The 21,378-nt window shown below is 38.6% G+C and overlaps 2 protein-coding genes across 2 annotated transcripts; one reads left to right on the top strand and one right to left on the bottom strand.

The window, feature by feature from the left end:
* Positions 1-8,893: 8,893 nt before the first annotated feature.
* LOC124233446 (olfactory receptor 4E1) lies at positions 8,894-9,841 on the top strand. The gene has a single exon (XM_046650551.1). It carries the CDS (start codon positions 8,894-8,896, stop codon positions 9,839-9,841), a length of 948 nt encoding a protein of 315 aa, XP_046506507.1.
* Positions 9,842-17,871: 8,030 nt separating this feature from the next.
* Positions 17,872-18,798, bottom strand: LOC124233437 (olfactory receptor 1509). The gene has a single exon (XM_046650541.1). The coding sequence runs from the start codon at positions 18,796-18,798 to the stop codon at positions 17,872-17,874; it is 927 nt and encodes a 308-aa protein (XP_046506497.1).
* Positions 18,799-21,378: the final 2,580 nt, after the last annotated feature.

Genomic DNA, 21,378 nt, shown 5'->3' on the forward strand with positions numbered 1-21,378 from the left:
AGTGGGCATAGCAGGAGGCTAGTCTATTGTCTGGAGCTGTGTGGTCACAGGTGAGCACAGCAATCAGTTCCTAGCCTAAGGAAAGATGCTTAATCCTTAAAGAAATGCCAGCGTTGGGAAGGGGAGGGAAGTTAGTTACAGGAGGTTACCAGACAAGCACAATAAAATGCAGATTTAAGTCCTTGCCTTTGGTATTGATTAAGAGTTTCTAGAGAGAAAGTCATCACCTCTCTTCTTCCTGGTACAGAGAGGGAGGCACCTTTTACAGATAGAGATTTACCTTACAAATGTAAATGTGTCCTAACAAAGGGCAAGTTCCATTGCTCAGAGCCTCCTTGCCTGTCCCAGTTTATCAAAAGCAATGAGCCTCAAATAATCCTGATGCCAAAGAGACATATCTTGGGGTGGCCAACCTCAGGTCCCCACACCAGCATGAACACTACGTGGGAACTTGGTAGATATAGGTACAAATTCTCAGGCCCCACCTTAGACCTACTGAATCAGAACTCGGTGTTTTAACAAGTTCTCCAAGTGATTCCAATGCATACTAGTTTGAGAGCCACTGTTTTAGATTGTTGTTGTTGTGAAAAAGCTGTGACTAACAAAGTACAAAATTTGAACTCAGTTGCTATATGAACCCTGACTTGTACTATTGTATAGAAATTGTGGCTGGGAGCTAGTCCAGCACTCATAGGTAGGCCATAGTGATCTCCTGTTAAACATAAGCAATTTCCCAGTACATCAATATCTGAAGAGGCCACTCTGTACCATAATGGAGCAAGATAAAAACAAGACCATTTCCATAGTCATGTATTAATACAGACAGAAATGAGAACATGTCCAAAGCACAAAAATAACCAAATACTCCCCTATCCAGGCCATATGAATAACCATTCCTTTTTCACCAATTACAATTTTAGGTTTTCTCCAATCCTCCTGCTTTCTAGATGAGAATTATCAAGATATCCAATTAGAGAATTACCCCCACTTCCTGATAAATTATCCCTCATTCCAGAGAAAAGCCTTGCTTCTTGAACCCTTCCCTTATCACCTAACATAAGCACAAATCCTATAGTCCTCTCTAATATCATCTTCCTGAGACGTCCCATGATACCCATGATGTACCGTCTCTCTCATGGCAAGGAGTCGATACACCCAGTTTTTTTTGGTTGTCATTGGCTGGAAGTCATTGGCAGCAGATTGAGATTTGGAGAATGTTCCTTTTTGGAAATATGATCAAAAAACTCCTCTCTCAAAAGGTGATATTTGGTCAAAAGCCTGAAGAAAGTGAAGTGGAGAGCCATGTGGAAAAGCATTCTAGGTGAGGAGAATAGTTAGTGCAAAGGCCACGAGAAAAGAGGATGTTGGGTGTGCTCAAGGAACACAAAGCACGCCAGTGTGGCTAGAGTTGAGAGAGCAGAAAAGGACAGAGGTAAGTGATGACATTTGACAGAAAACAGATAGATAATAACATACAAATAATAATAAGAAGAGTCTTGTAGATCATGGTAAAGACTTTTTATTTTATAGTTATTGGAAAGAGGATTTTGAGCAAAGAGACAAGTGCTTTTAAAGAATGAATCTGGTTGCTGAATGGAGAACAGATTGTACGGGGGCAAGAATGGAAATAGAGATGTAGATAAAGAGGCTATTGCAGTAGTCAAAGAGAGAAATAATGAAGTCTTAGACTGTGGCTGAGTAGTGGTGAGGTTCAAAATATATTTTGAGGCAGAATCATTTGTATTTGCTGATGAATGGGTTAATGCGAGATATAAGAGAAAGAGAAGAGTGTATTCAAAGTTTCTTGCTTAAGCAGTTGGGTGAAAGATAACAGTACGTTACTTAAAATGGGGAAGATAATGGAAAGATCACCTTGGAGTAGCGTGAAATTAAGAGTTTTGGATTTTTTTAAATTTGGGATGCTCATTAGAAATCCACGTAGATATGTTAAATAGGCCCTGGATATACAAAACTGTAGCTCAGAGAAGTTGAGGTAAAAATTTGAGTTGTCAGCATAAAGATGGCATTGACACCATGAACTTGAATGAGTTCACTTAAGAAGCATAAACAGAGAAAAGCAGAAGTCCAAGGACTGAGCCCTGGGGCACTTTATTTAGAAGTCAGGTAAAGAAAGAAGGTCCAGCAAAGGAGATTTCGAAGGAGCAATGAGAAAGGTGGGAGGAAAAACAGGAGAGTTGGGTGTCCTCTCTCAAAAAGGAGAAAGTAATTGACTATGTTAAATGGTGCTGAAAGGTTAAATGAGACAAGGACCAAGAACCGCCCATTGATTTTGGCAGCATGGACATCACTGGTGACCTGGATAACAGCAATTTTAGTCGAGTAACTGAGGCACAAAGCCATATTGGAGTAGATTCAATAAAGAAATAGTAGGAGATGGAGTGGAGACAATGAGTATAGGTTATTCTTTCAAGGAATTTTGCTATAAATAAGAACAGAGAGGGGCCACCTGGGAGTGCAGCAGTTAAGTTCACATGCTCCACTTTGGTGGCCTGGGGTCTGCCGGTTCAGATCCCGGGTGCAGACCTACCACCACTTAGCAAGCGTCCCACATATAAAGTAGAGGAAGATGGGCATGATGTTAGCTCAAGACCAATCTTCCTCAGCAAAAAAAAAGAGGAGGATTGGCAGAGGATGTTAGCTCAGGGCTAATCTTCCTCAAAAAAAAGAAGAGAGAAATTAAGTGGTGGTTGGAGAGAAAGGTGAAGTCAAGGAAGGGTTTTACAATCCTGGAGTTATGACTGCATGTTTTTGTGCGGGTGGGAATGATTCAACAGTGACAGAAAGTTGATGATGCAGGAGACAGAGAATTGCAGGACCAAAGTCCTTGAGAGGCAAGAAAGGATGGCACCCAAACTACAAACGGAGGAGTTGGCCTTAGGTAAAGCAGGATATCCATTATAAGAGTGGGCAGAGTTTACAGATTCAAATGCAGATTTGGGGGATGGATTTAGCAGTGGGCTGAGGTGAAAAGTCTCTTCTGATTACTTCTATTTCTCATTGAAATAATAACCAAATCTTTAGCTGAGAGTAAGAAAATAGAAGGAGTTATTAAAGATTTGAGTAAAGACAGCGTAAAATAGTCACCATGGAGAGTAAAAGAAAGTAAAGCGACCATGGAATATGTAGTAGAATTGCCTATTTGAAGCTGTGAGCAAAACTTTAAGGTGAGATCATCTATACAGTTGTGTCGCTGAGGTGAGGTGGAGGACAAGGTCACTGGAGAGGAGGTCAAAGAACTGAGACAGGAGTATTATATGGACCATCTATGTAGATGATGACAAATGCTAAAATCTTCAAGGAAAGCAGGGGAATGGCTGAGAGAACAGTTGAGGACACAAGAAAGGATTACAGATGGAATAGGCTGATAGAATATTCTTCAAAGGATAGGGATTTTTTTACAAAGGAGGAAAGAAAAATTACTGGAATCAGCAATTGTTAAAAAAAAAAAAAAAGAACACATACCAAATCTTGAGACCTAGCACAGGGAAAACAGTACTACTTAAGAGGGCTGCAGGAGACAGCCACTTAGAGCAGGAATGTAAAGGTAATGTGCCAAGAAAAGGTTGAGGATTCTACTTGCAAATGCTAGCTGGAGGGCGTAATGAAGAATCTGCAGGGTCAGAGAAAGATAAGAGCTTGACTAGAGAAAGTACCAAGCCTTGAGAAGGTAGGGGTCCATAGGGTTGAACAGGAGCTTCACAAATATCGCGAAGACTGAAATGACCAGGCAGACAGGGATTGATGAGATTAGACTGGCTGGTCTCTTTTGAGAGGGGCTGGGTGGGTGATGAGATCTACTGGTAGCTTCCTCTTGGGTTCTGATTTCCGCACAGTTTGTTGTGAGGAGTGGAATGATGGTCTCACTAGAAGCGTGCAAGCTCTGTTGCTGTGAAGGCTGGGACAGAAAGTCACGTCACACTAAGTCTCACTGAATTTACTGGCATCACACCAATGTTTTTTTCAAGAGGTTTTCTTAAATTTCTAAAATAAAAATTATCTTAATTCACTATATTGCATATTCCTCATGGGAAAGAATCATTACTCTTTTCGATCTCTTTATTTCATACTACACTAAGTAGGATATTGTACACACCCTGGGTTATTGACTGCTGATTGACAGCTTTTAGCAGGGAGACAATGACCTTTCAAAAGTGAAGACCATATCACTCTGATTTTTCAGAATAGAAAGAATAGAACGGGAAGAAGGAAAGAGTCAGTCAGTAGGATCAAAGAAGACCAAAAAGCTATCTCTCCCCTACATGGATGAAAAATTTTTATATAATTTAACAAGCAACCCTTTTAAGTGTGCATCCCCCATAGGAGGTGAGGCCAACCAGTCAGTCCCCCCTTGAAGCCACTGCTCTCCTGTGAAGTGCAGCCTCCAAGTGAAGCAACAGAGTAAGTAAGCAGCAGCAGACCTGAGTTCAACCTGGTTCAGGTGCTTCGCTGAAATGTAAACTATCTGAAAAATCGCTTAACACTAAGTCCAATTTTTCTTTAATGCTCACTACCTCACAGGGGTGTTGTAAAGATCAAACAAAATAATGCGTGTGTAAGAGGTTTGCAAACTTTAAAGTGCTATGCAAGTGTGAACAATTGTTTTCATTTATTCTGTGGAGGAAATAGGAACACACAATTTTGGAGATGAGAGACTTTCAGGGAGGAAAAGCTTGCGTGGGGCACATAAGTGGCAGTCTGTGTGCAGTCAGGGAGGAAAGTAGTGGGCCAGGGAGAGAGGGCTACCAAGAGGAAGGGGAAAGTACAGAAACTGTAATATAGGAGGTCAAAGATTAATTTCTCATCCTTATATTTTACTAATGACAGCGGTGATAGTCATTGCCCTATACTCAATTGAACATCATTTTCTATATTGCCCTTGGTATATTATGCCTATGATAAAGTATCTCAATTCCAAAAGTACCAAGAATTAGTGTGGTCAACACATCCTGCTTCCTAATGCGTACCCTAATTGCCAAAGTAACAATACAAGCCCCATGTTGGCCAAGTAGCAACATCTGTAAATTCTGGAAGCTCCAAGTTTTTCAATGCAGTCAAGTCCGGCCTGATCAATGATAATGAATTCAACAAGAAAACTGGGGGAAAGGAGCCCAAGCCACAAGTCTTTAGGAGTAAGAATTTTTGGTAACTTCTGATACTGTCCCTCTGTTGCCATCATCTCTTCTACATACTTTTGCATAGAGAGTTGGCTATAAGGCTTACCTCTAGCTCCATATCTTTTAGTGCATATATCCTAACCATCCCACAAACTATTCAATCTTGCAATTCAAACTCGATGTATAATCTTCATCCTTCTCCTTTGGATTCTTCATTCGCCAACTTAAACCACCAAGCTCAGATATCTAAACAGAGAAAGCAAAAGGGGAATTAGAGCAAGACTCCAAATTTTCTGTTATCCAAAGCAATGAATAAGTGATGGCCAAAAAATTGGCTGGTAGTTGGTGGTGTCTTCTTTGTTTGTTTGTTTGAAATGCATATTGCATAACTATATTAATATAGACAACACATTTGCTAAGTGCCACATGCTTTGCAAACATTTCAAGAGTTCTAAAAACATTTTACCGTTGTTATTCATGTTTTATGGATGAGAAAATTGAGGCCCAGAGAGGTTAAATAACTTGCCCAAATTTATACATCTAGGACATTGGAATTTGCACTAAGACAATCTGACCCTAGGGTCCAAACACCTGACCTCTCTGGCAGAGCTGATTAAAATCTTAATTCCATTGCCCACCCCATCGGTGTGTTTTTATATGGACGAAATCAGAAAACATGAAAACTCCTCACCTAATACTTAGCACATAGTAAGCAATCACTAAATAGTAGTTCATTTAATCATAGATAAACATGTCCTAAAGACTTAGATGTTGAATTCCTGATTTCTCATTAAATTCCCTTCGTGAAAATTGCAGTCTGTAATTTCAGTCCCCACAGAATTGACTTTTCCTAACTAGTGACTAGGGCAAGCTGATGTCATTGTTTAAAAGTTCCCAAGGATGTAAAGCCTATATAATTCAGGTGGAAAAACACCAGTGCTGCAGCTGCCAGCCCCAGCTGCTTTCTTCCTCTACAGATCCCCCTTCAGTACTTGAAGGTGGAATCATCCATTTGAAACTAGTAACACAAAACTTATTTCCAGAGATCATGCTGCGAAGAAAACAGGATGCTTCAGTGACACTGGTTCTGAGTAATTAGGTCAAGGTTTCTGACAGAAGTGGTCCTGGTAAACTAGTATGGCCTGCAAAAGTGGTTGATAGTGGCTTTTAATCACTGCAGTCTGAAAAAGTGCAAAAAATACACCATTCCCATACCACATCTTCAGCTGACTGGAAAGCAATTCTGGAAAATCTCAGTGCAAAGTTACATCTTCTACATATTGAAAAATACGACAATAATATAGGTTAAAAGGTGTGATTTTTGCAGAAATTCTGAAGAACTTCTGGTAAAATATCACCAGATACATCTACTGTGACTTATTACCAAAAACCGTGAACAAGACCCAAAGGAACTTCAAGGCTCTGAACTTCCTTATGGAAAAATCAAGCTAATGGGGTTATTGGACTTGGCCAACTTCAAATAAATTGTTCTTTCTACTGGGAAAAATACTCTTGATGTTTAAACTCAAGACTGTGACAATTCAGTTCTCTTTGGAGGTGCTGGGAGCATCAGAAACAACCCAAGGTAAGTTTTATAGACATTTTAGTTTTATTCTGTTTCTACTCTTAACTGTTTCCTCTCGTTTTTCTGAAGTGTATGCAGTAGACACTAGATTTTCTTTTTGTGCATGCTATTCTTGACATAAACTAACAACAAAGTTTTACTGTAGTTGGACAGATCTCCATTTTTCAAAGCATTTTTTCTCGCGGCTCCACAGAGATAGAAAAAAATGATGATGTGGAACAGAAGTCTTCATTTCAGACACCGTTCTCAGTCGGCGCACCTTCTCCATCCGTGCAGGCGACATTTTCCATGTTGAATTTAAGATGAACCCCTGGCTCCAAACTTGGTTAGTTCTTTAGTTTTCAATTTTGCAATCGTCCTTTTAGAACTTAATAAATTAAAAAGATAACAGGTGTAAATCATTAAACATTTAAAATAGTTCTTTCTCTAGAGCAAAAGTTTTAAGTAAACACTCTAATAAAAATTATAAATAGTAAAATTAATCCATAACTACAGTAAGATGTTACTATAAATATTAATCCAAGCACTAGATGTGGAGAGTTTAATTTAGTGTTAACTGAAAGACTTCTTCTGCCCCCTGAATACCTTATTTGTCACAGATCTACTTTGTCAGTTCCCTGATTTGACACTACCATTAATCGTTCCTCTGATATAGATGACAAAATGGGCCATTGTCTGCAGAAGACCAGCATGATGAGATATAGGAAATATTTGAGAAGGAAGAGAGAACTAGGAGCAGAGAGAAAAGCTTCTTCTAGTCTTTTTTCATAGGCCATGTGGATTTGATTCATTTGTCTCGCAGAAAGCCTGATCTTGAGGGATGATATAAAGTACCAGTCATGATCAATCACACGAAGAAGGTAGCACAGGATTATCGGGCCCAAGGAACCAAGAGGGGCCGCGTGCTTGGGTGGGCCACCCCTGGAAGGCTGTGCATCAGGGCAGCAGATGAAGGAGCCAAGCTAGAGAAGAGAGGCTCCCCACAGATGCCCACCCAAGCTGGCCCGGGACACCAAGGAGAGGAAGAGGAAGGCCACTGAGACACATCCTACTTAACGCCCCAATCATGCCAGCTACCACCAAAATTCAGATCAGAGGGGTGGTGGAGTAGAGAAGTACAAACCAAGAGTCAGGAGACCTGAGCTCTAGACCCCGCTATTATTCCACTTCTCTATGAACTTGGACCAGTTGCTTTACCTCTCTGTGCCTCATTCTCTCTATTTGTAAAATGAAAAAAAAAAAAAAGTAGGTAAATTCTCAGATCCCTTTACGGGCTAAGATCTTGTGACGCTAAATAATATATACATTAAAAATAATGAGGCTTGAGTCAAAGGTAGGCTATTTTAAAAGAAAATAAAATGACTACTTTTGTTTTACTTGTGGGCCAGTAAGTCAGATAACAGATTTAGACTTTAAAAAGAGCTGAGGATAATCTAGTCAAGACAGTGATACTATTAGACCTTGACATTGACCTCCAACAAGTCTGCCCTCATCTGAGCGGTGGAGGAGAAGCAAGCCTCCCCTCACCCTCTCCAAATCTCTGGATTTTCTAAGCCTCCAGGCTTTTATCCTGCCTCCTCCAAAGAATTGCTCAAAAAACATCACAGCCACATTCCCGGTTGCCCAGCAGCTTGGTGAAAAGTCTTTGCCTTCTGAGAAGTAGATTATTAAAATTATAGTCTCAGGGCATCTTGGTAGACGTAACAGGAGAGCAAGTAGTCTGGTTAGTGAAAAATACAGTCAACAAGACAATAAAGAAAACTGTGTTCAGGGCCAGGATTTGTGTGATCTTGGACAAATTACTTATCTGGAGTAAGGGGAATCTTAATTTCTTCTCCTGTAAAACTCTATAACCTAAATCCAAGCACTAATATCTTACTACTATAAGGGAGAAATAACTTGATTGGTCCCTCCCTATCCAAGGTGGTTTTATATCTCTCAGTGAATCAGGATTCTCTGTCCTACTATCCCGACAGTGTGTTTAGCACCTTCTACGTGTCCAGCATGATTTAAGATGCTGACTGGGGACTTTAAAATAAGATATTTCACTATAAATTCTAGATGGGTAAAAAAGTTATAAACACAGAGTAAATTAAGTAACCAAATGATTGATGCAGATGCTAAGTGTTATTTTTTTTTTTCTAATTCTTGACAGGAGTGTCCAACAAAAAGAATGGAAGAGGCTACCCTACGCAATCAAACTACTTTAGTGACGTATTTTCGACTTGGAGGTTTATCTGTAAATCAGAAGGTGCAGATAGCTGGATTTGCCATGTTCCTCATTTTCTACGTCTTCACACTGATTGGGAACGTCCTCATTGTCATAACTGTTATCTATGACCACCGGCTCCATACACCCATGTATTTCTTCCTCAGTAACCTGTCCTTTATCGATGTCTGCCACTCCACTGTCACTGTCCCCAAGATGCTGATAGACACCTGGTCAGAGGAGAAGCTCATCTCCTTTGATATCTGTGTGACTCAGATGTTCTTCCTGCACCTCTTTGCCTGCACAGAGATCTTTCTCCTCACTGTCATGGCCTATGATCGGTATGTGGCCATTTGCAAACCCCTGCAGTACATGACTGTGATGAACTGGAAAGTATGTGTGCTGCTGGCTGTGGCCCTTTGGACAGGGGGGACCATCCACTCCATAGCCCTGACCTCCCTCACCGTCAAGCTGCCCTACTGTGGTCCTGATGAGATTGACAACTTCTTCTGCGATGTACCACAGGTGATCAAACTGGCCTGCACTGATACCCACATCATTGAGATCCTCATCATCTCCAACAGTGGGCTGATCTCAGTGGTCTGTTTTGTGGTCCTTGTGGTGTCCTACGTGGTCATCCTGGTGAGTCTGAGGCAGCAGATCTCCAAAGGCAGGCGGAAGGCCCTATCCACCTGTGCAGCCCACCTCACTGTAGTCACACTCTTTCTGGGACACTGCATTTTCATCTATTCCCGTCCATCCACCAGCCTCCCGGAGGACAAGGTAGTGTCTGTGTTTTTCACCGCTGTCAACCCCCTGCTGAACCCCATCATCTATACCCTTAGGAATGAAGACATGAAGAATGCCTTAAACAAGTTAATGGGAAGGATGGAGGGGAAAGAAAAACAATGAAAATGTCTAAGCCCTTAAGATGCTTGGTGCTCCAAATCAAAGAAATGTCTTGCAAAGAATAAGTTACGTAACATATCTATCAGACTCTATGACTTATAAAATTATCTTCTGGCCAAATATCTGGCAACCACAGCAATAGCTGTGATATTTAATATCTTCCATATTCTGGGAACCACTCTAGGCACTTTGCATTTACTTAATTCTCACAACAACCTATGAGGTAGGTATTATGCTTGTTTACACAGGATGAAACTAAAACTCAAAGAAAGCAAATAGCATACCCAAGGTCACCAGACTAGGAAATAATGAAGACAGAGTGTTAAGCCAAGTGTATCAACCCAACCTCATGTTGCTTTCAATACACCATCTGCCTCTCGCTGTTTTTGTCTTCTGGTGATAACCAAGGTCTAAACAAACCTTCAGATGTCTGGGCAGCATTTGCCTACATCATTCAGTCAGACACTTGCCTAAATAGCTTAGCAAACACTGGTAAAACAAAGAAAGTGAGTTTGCATATGACTTTGGTGACCTAGAAAGAAGACTTCAAACCACTGAAGTTATTGATATCCTCAAGTGTCCAGGAACAATCTGCCATCAGAGCAATGAAATGGAGATGTCTTAGTATTCATTCATTTGACAAATATTTACTGAGCACCTATTATGGCCTAAGTATTGGGTTAATAGTCATAAACAAAACATACATATAGTACCCCCTTCATGTCATTTAGGGTCTAGTGAAAATAGAAAACAAATAGAGAACAAAAATATAAGCAAATAAATTTTAATTACAGATCATGATGAATGCTGTGAAAGAACACAGTGGGAAGCTGTTAGAGAGTTGTAGAAGAGACTGTCTTTAGATTGGGTAGTCAAGGAGAACTTCTCTGAGGAAATGACACTTAAGCTAAGATGTGAAAGATGAAAAGGAATCAATCATGAGAAAAGAGAGGTAATGAACACTCTAGGCACAGAAAAGGGCAGATGACAAGACCTAAGTTAGGAAAGACCTTGGCTTTTTCCAAGAAGTGAAAGACCAATGTGGTTACAGCTTAGACTGTGAGGCAGAGAATGGTGACAGATGATACTGGAGAACTAAAAAGAATACTTTTATGTCCTCTCAAGGAGTACAGAATCTTTTTCAGTACACTGTGAAGAAGGGTTTAGGCATAGAAATGGCATGATATCACGTGTTTTAAGGAAATTATTCTAATTATTATGTAGTGAATTCATTCAAGTGAGCATGCATTACTAAACACTTAATGGCCACTCAATATTGCATTAATTGCTGGGAGAAAATACCAAGTTGAACAACACATTGTCTATAATCCAGTATCTTCAACCTAGTTGCCCTGACGCACATTGTCTCACTGTGATAAGCACTCTAAGAGTGGTGAGTGCTGAGTGGACTGGGAAAACGGGAGATGAAGAGGCTATTCCAGGCAACAGTGTCTCACATAACTATATCCAAGAGGCATGACTTCTTGGGGACTGACAGTTCACTCTGACTCCACAAGAAAGAAGGCCATGCTTAAATGCAGCTAGTGATTTCCCAGGCAATCAGTGAGGATATTATCGATAAACCTATGGTTCAGAAGACCCAGCTCATATTTTTTATGGCATTTTTCCTAGGAAATGTGTTGGGAAGGAAATTCAAACCATGCAAGCCATTTCAGTTATACAGAGGCATGGTTATGAAAGCATCATGTAGGGTTTCTGGGTAGGAAAGTTAACCTCCAACAGACAAATCTAATAGTTAATAGAGTAGTTTCTTTCCCAAAGATAACACTCTGCATAGTGTAAGACTAAATTCACTGAACTGTACATTCATTGGTGGAATAACGGAACTGAATTTGAGAATTATAGAATTTGTATAAAGGAAATGCTTTTGTTATAGGCAATGGCAGACAATAAGGAGATATAGCCTATAAAAGAGCCCAAGTAGAACCGTCTTGAGCAGGAATGAGCCGCACAGAGGAGCACATGCAATGTGATAGAGAAGAGAATGCTTCATGGTAAAACTACAATAGAACAACAATGTCACATTTGTTTATTTGTTTGTTTTATACTTTCAAGCAAAATTTCTAATACTACCTGTTTCAGTCGCATTAATCCTCACAACTCTCTGGGGAGGTAAAGTAAACATTCATTCTTAATTTCACAGAAAAAACTTTTTAGGCAGCGATAGGATAAAATGTGTTTAGTTACTGAATAAATAGAAGAGTAAAGAATAAAATGAAAATATCTTGACTCCATTCTGTGGTTTACTTGCTTTGAAAGGGAGATAGGGATCATTACCTATTGATATAGAAATTTGTTCAGCAACTTTGTATTCAACAGTTGAATTCCTCACACTACAACCAACTTTTGTGCAATAGAGTAACTAATATTGCCATAATACAAATAAGTAAATAGGGCATTAAGAATTTATTTCTGCATAAAAATTACTAATATGTATAAAAATCTGGGCATATACAAATCCAGAATTTAGAGGCATAATTAGATCATTTTTCTGAGTTTTTCAAGTGTGTATAGCAGTGATACCTGGGTCTCATTTCCTCATAAATATATAAAACTCTGATTTTCACTTGGGTTTTATATGAAAATTGTAGAAGATTGACAATGTTACATTTGTTTGTCAATTTGCAAGTAATGATGTTTAGATATTTTCATGAGCATCTCCCAGTTTATTTAATAAACTGCCTCTGATTCTTTGTCCTTTTGAGTACTTTCTGTCATTTCAATCGTTTCTTACCGTTTAGCCAGAGTCAGTGAGTCACTCACTCTGTATTGTGGATGTGGATGTCCATATCGTCTGGCACCCAATTCTCTAGAATACTGATGAGCATTATTTCTGAAAGTTAACAGAACTTAGTAGAATAGTTCTACCAAAGGCCCCAATCAATTCTAAATTCCTTTCAAAATAAGCAAATATTAGATATAGTTTTAGTATTAAGTATACTCTATTTCATTCCATTAGCTCCATTAAAATTGATACAACTATTTTATATGGCTGTTCAATGACCATCTATAGGATCCTCTAATCCTGCTCCCTTTGGTCACAGTATATCATCATCCTCTTTACCTAAGGAATTTTTCATGGAGTCTCCCTGTTATGGACTTGCCCATTCCACAATAAACTGATATACCTCAACCCAAAGAGTGATCCTAGTTAATTCACAAAATCACCAGCTCTGAAGTTACGTAAGTCCACACACTCTTAACTATTTTCACCTGTTTATTTCTTCAAATAAACTTTAGAATATTACTGGAAATTTTACCTTAAAAATGTGGGATTTTTATAAGTACATTAAATTTACAAATAAATTTAAGAAGGCCCATTATATTGACTATTGTTTTTTCCTGTGCAGGAACATGTATGCATCTCTATCTCTTCAAGTTTTGTCAGCAGAGATTTGTAGTTTTTTCATAGTGGTGTATTGTTTCCTTTATTGGGGAAAAAAACCCAATATAAACAAATCAGTATTAATTTTCTATTGCTGCTATAACAACTTACCACAAACGTAGAAGCTTAAAACAACATAAATTTGGGGCTGGTGCCATGGCCGAGTGGTGAATTTCACACGCTCTGCTTCTGCAGCCTAGGGTTTCGCTGGTTCAGATCCTGGGTGCAGACATGGCACTGCTCGCTAGGCCACACTGAGGTGGCATCCCACATGCCACAGCTAGAAGAACCCACAACTTAAGATATATGACTATGTACTGGAGGGCTTTGGGGAGAAAAAGGAAAAATAAAATCTTTAAAAAAAAACACATAAATTTATTCTCTTTACAGTTTTTTTTAAGATTGGGCCTGAGCTAACATCTGTTGCCAATCTTCCTTTTTTTTTTATTTCTTTTTTTTCTCCTCCCAAAGGCCCCCAGCACATAGTTGTATATTCTAGTTGTAGGTCCATCTAGATCTGCTGTGTGAGACACCACCTCAGCATGGCTTGATGAGTGCTGCTAGGTCTGCGTCCAGGATCCAAACCAGTAAACCCGGGGCCACCGAAGTGGAGTGCATGAACTTAACCACTCGGCCCCAGGGCCAGCGCTCTTTGCAGTTCTGTAGGTTAGAAGTTCAACATGAATCTCCTTGGGCTAAAATCAAGGGATCAACAGAGCTATATTATTTCTTTGTTCTTTTTTCCCCCAGTTTTATTAAGGTATAATTGACAAAAATCGTATACATTTAAAGTGTACCATGTGATGACTTGATGATGCATGTATACGTTATGAAGTGATTACCACAAACTAATTAACACATCATTCACATCATATAGTTACCATTTATGTGTGTGTGTGATAAGGACACTTAAGATCTACTGTCTTAGCAACTTTCAAGTATAAAAGTAGTATTAACTATAGTCATACATTAGATCCCCGGAACTTATTGATCTTATAGCTGAGAGTTTGGCTGCATTCTTTTCTGAATGCTGTGGGGAGAATCCATTTTCTTTCCTTTTCCAAAGAGAAGGTCAGCTAACAAGATAGAAGTTACCATCATATCTAACCTAATCCTGGAAGTGACATCCTATCATCTTTACCATATTCTACTGGTCAGAAGCAAGTCATAGGTGCTACTCAAACCAAGCAAAGGGGGCTACACATGGGCACGAATACCAGGAGACACGATCATCAGGAACCATCTAAGAAGTTGTCGGCCACATACAATATCCCAAATTTACTTATATTCTGTCACCCTTAAAATGTTCTTAAAGGTTTAACTAGTTAACCCATAGATTATTAATTATTTTTAATTGTTTAAAAGTTTAGCTATAATATGGTAAATGGAACTGGACTAATCCTCCCACCATAAAAAATAGGAAACTAGATAAAATGTATGAAACAGTAATTTTCAGACATTGGATAACAAGCAACTCAGGACTGTGATTGCCAAGGGGAAAGAAATGAGGTAAATCCTGACTTTCTACCTGGAAGCATATTCCAGCCTTGGTTCAGAGATTTAGAACTCAAGAGGAGCATAGAGATTTTGCTGAATTAAGGAGACAGTGATCAGGGAAACTGAGATGGTTAAAATTTGCTGGGCAGAGTACCAGAAAGAAGCGAGCTATGGTGAGAAAATGATTGAGAAAACTGCAAAGGGGTTTCCTTGAGTCTTGGTTAAATGATAAGCTGTGCATGCATAGGAGTTGAGAAGAGACACCAGGGAGTTATATACTAAAAAACTACCAGAGCTTGCACAGGGTTAGGAAAACTTGTATTACTACCAGCTAGGGTGGACAGACGTCATTGAACATGCAAAGAACTCAGTAGAGACCCCAAAAGCCACATTTTAGGAGTAAGACTAAAGTCACTTTGGAGCAAAAGAGACTCTACACCCACCCATCCTAATAAAGATTAAAAGCATGCCTCAAAAGTTTGCCTCAGGCTTCATCTCTTCGTCGTCTTCTTTATATGTACTGTTTCCTTAATGATCTCATCCAGTCCCATGACTTTAAATACTCTCTATTTTATACTATCAATCCCACAAATTTGTATCTCCAGACATGACCTCTGTCCCAAATTCCAGACTCATCTATTATCTCTACTTGAATGTCTAGTCGGAATCTCAAATGTAGCATGACCAAAACAGCTCTTTTAATCCCCAGTCTAAAAAAAACCTTCTCCCTTAGTCTTTCCAATTTCAATTAATGGCACTATCATTTATACAACAAAAAAAGTTAGCATTAATGACAAATTCATGGATCAACACAAATTTCCATAGCTGACACAAGAAGAAACAGAAGATACAAGTAACCCTGTATTTGTTAAAGAAATTTAATTTATAATTTAAAACTTTCCTACAAAGAAGATTTCAGGCCCGGATGTCCTCTGTTCAGGTTACTATTGCTATGTACTAAACTAACTTTAACTCAGTGGGATAAACAACGATCTTTTTATTATGTCATGTATTCAGTAAGTCCAGAATTCATATAGGGCCATGGAACAGAATAAAAAATCTGAAAGTAAACTCACACTTAAAAAGCCAACTGACTTTCAACAAATGTGCCAACATAACTCAATGGAGACAGAACAGTCTTCAAATGATGCTGGATCAACTAGATCTGTGGGAAAATGAATCTCGACCTTTATCTCATACCATATGTCAAAAGTAAACTCAAAATGGATCACAAACCTAAAATTTAAAGCGGATGCTATAAAATTTCTAGAAGAAAACAGGGGAAAATCTTTGAGAGTTTGGGATAGGCAAAAATTTCTTAAGGCATGAAAAGCATCAAGTCTAAATGTAAAAAATTGATAAATTGGACTTAATAAAAATGTAAACTTCTGCTCTTCAAAATACATCATTCAGGGGGCTGGCCCCGTGGCCGAGTGGTTAAGTTCACGCGCTCCGCTGCAGGCGGCCCAGTGTTTCGTTGGTTCGAATCCTGGGCGCGGACATGGCACTGCTCATCAGACCACGGTGAGGCAGCGTCCCACATGCCACAACTAGAAGAACCCACAACGAAGAATACACAACTATGTACCGGGGGGCTTTGGGGAGAAAAAGGAAAAAATAAAATCTTTAAAAAAAAAAAATACATCATTCAGGAAATAAAACTGCAAGCCAGAGAGTGAGAAAAAATATTGGCAACACATACATCCAACAAAAGCCTTGTAACCAGAAAATACAAAGAATGCTTACAAAACAGTGACAAGAAGACAAAAAATAATAATAAATGAGCAAAATAGTCGAACAGACACATCACAAAGCAAGATATATGGAAGAATAATAAGCAAACGAAAAGATGCTCAGCATTATCAGTCATTAGGGAAACGAAGATTAAAACTACATATTGGCTAGAATGCCTAAAATTACAGACTGACAATACCAATTGTTGGTTGTTAAACTCTTTTACCTCTGATGAAAACATAAAATCCTACAACCACTTTGCAAAACAGTCTTGCCGTTTCTTGCAAAGTTCAACAGACACTCACCATGTGATCCAATAACACTACTCCTAACTATTTACCTGAGAGAAATGAAAACATGCCCAAAATAACCCACAAATAAATGTGTATAGCTACTTTATTCATAATTGTCAACAACTGGAAACACCCAAATGTCCATCAATTCATGAATGAATAAACAAATTGTGGGATACCCACAGAGTAAAATATTATTCAATAGTAAAGAGGAGCAAATTGCTGAGACCCACAAAAACATGGATTGATCTCAAAAACAGCATGTGGAGCAAAAAAGGTCAGGCGCAGGAAAGTACATCCATATGATTCAATTTTTATGAAACTCTAGAAAAGACAAGTCTAATTTGTAGTGACAACAATCAGATCCTTCAATGCTTGGATGGAGGTAGAGGGATTGGCTGGGAAGGGGCCAAAGAAACTTCTTGGTATGATGGAAATGTTCTATATCTTAATTGGAGAGATGGTTACATGGGTGTATATATGCCTTTGTCAAAACTTGTCAAACTTTACAATTAAAATGGGTGTATTTTATGTAATTAAATTTCACCTCAAAGTTTAAGTTCCTCATACATCTCCAAAAATTTCATCCAAATAAAAGTACTATGAAAAGTACAAAATAGATCTACAAATGATGAGGGACTCACTTTCAAAAATAAGAAAATTTAATTCAATATAAATAAGTAAAGGTTTAAATAAACACCTTGAAAATATATTTGAGAGTAAGATTGAAACCACTATAGTGTCAAACACAGGTGCGAGGTGCAGCTTCCCAGAGGCAATAACCGGTGGAACAGTACAAATCAAGAAAGTACGTTCTCACACCACTACCTGTTCCTGAAAACGAGTCTGTGCCCCAAATCGTGTTTTTACTGGTGAAACCAGAAAGCTTCTTTAAACTTTTCCAGATTCTTTTTCCACTTACGTGTTCCACCATGGTTTTTTCCTTTATTTAAGTAATAGTTAATAAGTCCATCTCTTTAATGCAAATGTTTGCCCTTTTCCACGCCATTTCATCTAACGATTTTGATTCTTTACTTTTGCTCTCTCATTAAAGGTATGGCCATAATTATATCTGCAAACCTAAACCCATCATGTACATAATTTCATGAAAAAACTTGTCTCCGTCTGAGCTGCTTTATGGCACATTTTACCTCTTCATTCCTCAGGGTGTAAATGAGGGGATTCAGCAAAGGGGTGACCACCGTGTAGAAGACAGACACCACCTTGTCAATGGAGAAGCTGGTATCTGGCCGAGTGTAGATGAAAATACAAGGTCCAAAGAAGAGGGCAACCACCATGAAGTGGGCTGAGCAGGTAGACAGGGCTTTCTGGCGCCCTTCAGCTGACTGTTTTCTAAGAGAAACCAGGATGACCGTGTAGGAGGCGATCAAAGCCAGGAAACAGGTGAGGGAGATAGTTCCACTATTGGACACAATCAGCATTCCTGTGAGGTATGTATCTGTGCAGGCCAGCTTGATGACAGGAGGTACATCACAGAAATAGCTATCAATAATGTTGGGGCCACAGTAAGGTAGACGAGTGGTCAGGAAAGTCTGCACCAGTGAGTGAACTGTACCCCCCAACCAGAGAGCAAAAACAAGCTGTACGCAGACCCTCATGTTCATCACATTGGGGTAGTGTAATGGGGTGCAGATGGCTACATAACGATCATAGGCCATAATGGTCAGGAGAAAGATCTCAGCACAGGCAAACAGATGTAGGAAGAAGAGCTGTGCAATGCAGTTGTCAAAAGAAATGGTCTTTTTCTCTAAAAGCAAACCTTCTAGCATCTTGGGCATGGTGACAGATGAGTGGCAGATGTCAATAAAGGACAGATTGCTCAGGAAGAAATACATGGGGGTATGGAGACGTGGAGTAAAGACTATGGTAACCAGGATGAGAATGTTCCCCAAAAGGGTTAGCACATATGTGACTGAGAATGCCATGAAAAATAGTATTTCCAGCACCCAGTTATCAGTGAGTCCCAAGAAGACAAACTCAGTCACTCTTGTTTGGTTTAGAGCGTCCATCCAATGAGCTTTCCAAAGGACCTTGGAGGGAAAAACAATGAAAGCTAATTTAGCTTTAATATTATAGGAATGGAACTAGTTGAAGTGACTCTGCATTTCTGTCTGAATTGCTTATCTATTATCAGGGTATAGAGAATATCAAACAAACTTAATAATAATTGTGACAGTATACCCACTATGCATCAGGAGTCATGCCAGACACTTTATGCTCACCATTTTATCTAACCACAACCACACCATGGCATAGGCATTAACATTCTTGTCTTGAAGGTGAGATGTGAGCCTTACAAGAATAAATAAGTTGCCCAAAACCCTTAGCCACTAGTCAACTGGTTCTTTTCCTTTCAGTCTAATTTATTGATAACGTCAAATTAATATTCCAAAATACAACTCCTGCTAAAATTGTTCAGTATTTCACTCTTTCTATCAAATTAAATGTACCTTCAAAGCCTGCAAAAGTCCGCTGTACTTTATTTTTCCAAGATGGCATCTCCTTTTTTCCTTATGCGTTCTTCTCTCCATCCATGCTACCTCTACCTACTTACTTTGAAAAATCTTTGTCTTTATTTATTCTGTCCCCTCTGCTCAGGAAGCATACCTTCTAATCAAGTGTACTCTCTTCACCTCATTGCTGACTATTAGAATACTATTCATCCTCCAAGATTATCTCCAAGAGCAGCAACTTTAAGAATACCTTCCTGATGCAATCAAATGCTATCTTTTTCCTTTCATGCTTCTTTTATGGTACTTAACTGTAAAAGAAAGTAAAATAAGATATTTGTTTTTACTCCTCATTAAATTGAAATTTTCCTAAAAAGCAATAGGCATATATAGTTTCTTGCATACAGAGGTATGCAAAAAATATTTTTATTTGAACTGAACTGAACTTCTTAGGTAGGCTGAAAAAGAATCCAATCCTTACTTCACAATAGAGCTAATAAGTGACTAAAGAAACTTAATTTTTTTAATTCTATAATATGATGTCTCCTAGGAAATATTATCATATAAACACTAAAGTTATATTACCTCTAATTTTCTATACTGATTAGCTGGCCAAAAACTATATCAGAGTTTAGGAAATAATTACCACAAATCGTAAAAAATATTTATATTCTTGATCCAATTATTTCACTTGTAGGAATCTTCCAAACATCCGAACTATGGAACAAGCTAAATGCAAGAAAACATTAATTACAGTATTATTTAAAATAACAGTCATGGGACTTTTTTTTGAAGCTTGAATGAATATAGTGGAATTTGAATAGACTTGCATGTAACCATTAGGAATGGTAGTAATAAAGGATTACAATTATGACAAAAGATTGAAATTTTATGATGAATTAAAAAGTGAAATAAAGTTTATTCGCACATTCTCAACAATTTAAAATGTATATAGTGTCATATAAATTATCAAATACAAATAGTAGAGTAGAAGAAAATGTAACACATATGACCCAAAAAGGATAATATTCTTACTCAAAGATCTCTTAAAATTTGAGAAGAAAAGACAAACAACACAATTAAAAATGGGCAAAAAAATATGAATAGGCAAGTCACAGAAACAGAAATGCAAATGACAAATAAATGTGAAAAAAAGATGCTCAACTTTAATAGTAGGAAAAAAAAAACAACCAAACATTTTTTGTCTCTCCCTAGATTGGCAAAGGTGTAAGGAACTGGGCATTCTTTATAGACTGCTTCTGGAAGTAGGCATTAAGAAAGACCCTTATGGGGGCTGGCCCCGTGGCCGAGTGGTTAAGTTCGTGCGCCCTGCTGGAGGCGGCCCGGTGTTTCGTCAGTTCGAATCCTGGGTGCGGACATGGCACTGCTCATCAAGCCACGCTGAGGCAGCGTCCCACATACCACAACTAGAAGGACCCACAATGAAGAATATACAACTATGTACCGAGGGGCTTTGGGGAGAAAAAGGAAAAAAATAAATCTTTAAAAAAAAAAAAAAAGACCCTTACGGAAAATAATCCAGCAGTACCTATCAAATTTTAAACACCCATACCCCTAACCCAGGAATCCCAGTCCTAGGTTTGTATTCATAGAAACAAAGGAACCAATAACTAAGGATACATGTTTATTGATGCATTTTTATCAAACAAGGTCCTAAACATATACTGAATGTTTCACAATAAAGGAATAGGTAAATAAATTTTAGTACAGCCACTATATGGAATACTACTTAGCATTAAGAGGAATGAATTGGATCTATGTATATTGACTTAAAGAAGAAGTTCTCAATGTGGCTGCCCATTAGAACCACCTAGGGGGGTTTTATAAATTTTGCTGCCCAGGCCACACTCCAGACAATTAATTGGAATCCTTGGGGGTTGGACCCATCATTACTTTTAAAGGTCCTTAGTGATTCCATTGAACAACCAAGATTGCATACTATTAACTTCAAGGAATGCCAATAAAACATTAAGTGAAAAGAATGTATTATGAATATATTGTGAACCAAGAAGAAAAGAAGGGAGAGAGGAAGAGAGGGAAGAAAAGAAAGAAGGAATGAACAAAGGAACAAAAGAAGGAAGGAATTAAAAGAGATTTGTTTGTGCATCTATATACATA

Source organism: Equus quagga, chromosome 2, assembly GCF_021613505.1.
Source record: "Equus quagga isolate Etosha38 chromosome 2, UCLA_HA_Equagga_1.0, whole genome shotgun sequence".
Classification (NCBI taxonomy): Eukaryota; Metazoa; Chordata; class Mammalia; order Perissodactyla; family Equidae; genus Equus; species Equus quagga.

Excerpts from the sequence above, each read along its gene's own strand:
- LOC124233437 (XM_046650541.1), bottom strand. The coding sequence starts at position 18,798 with ATGGACGCTCTAAACCAAACAAGAGTGACTGAGTTTGTCTTCTTGGGA.
- LOC124233446 (XM_046650551.1), top strand. The coding sequence starts at position 8,894 with ATGGAAGAGGCTACCCTACGCAATCAAACTACTTTAGTGACGTATTTT.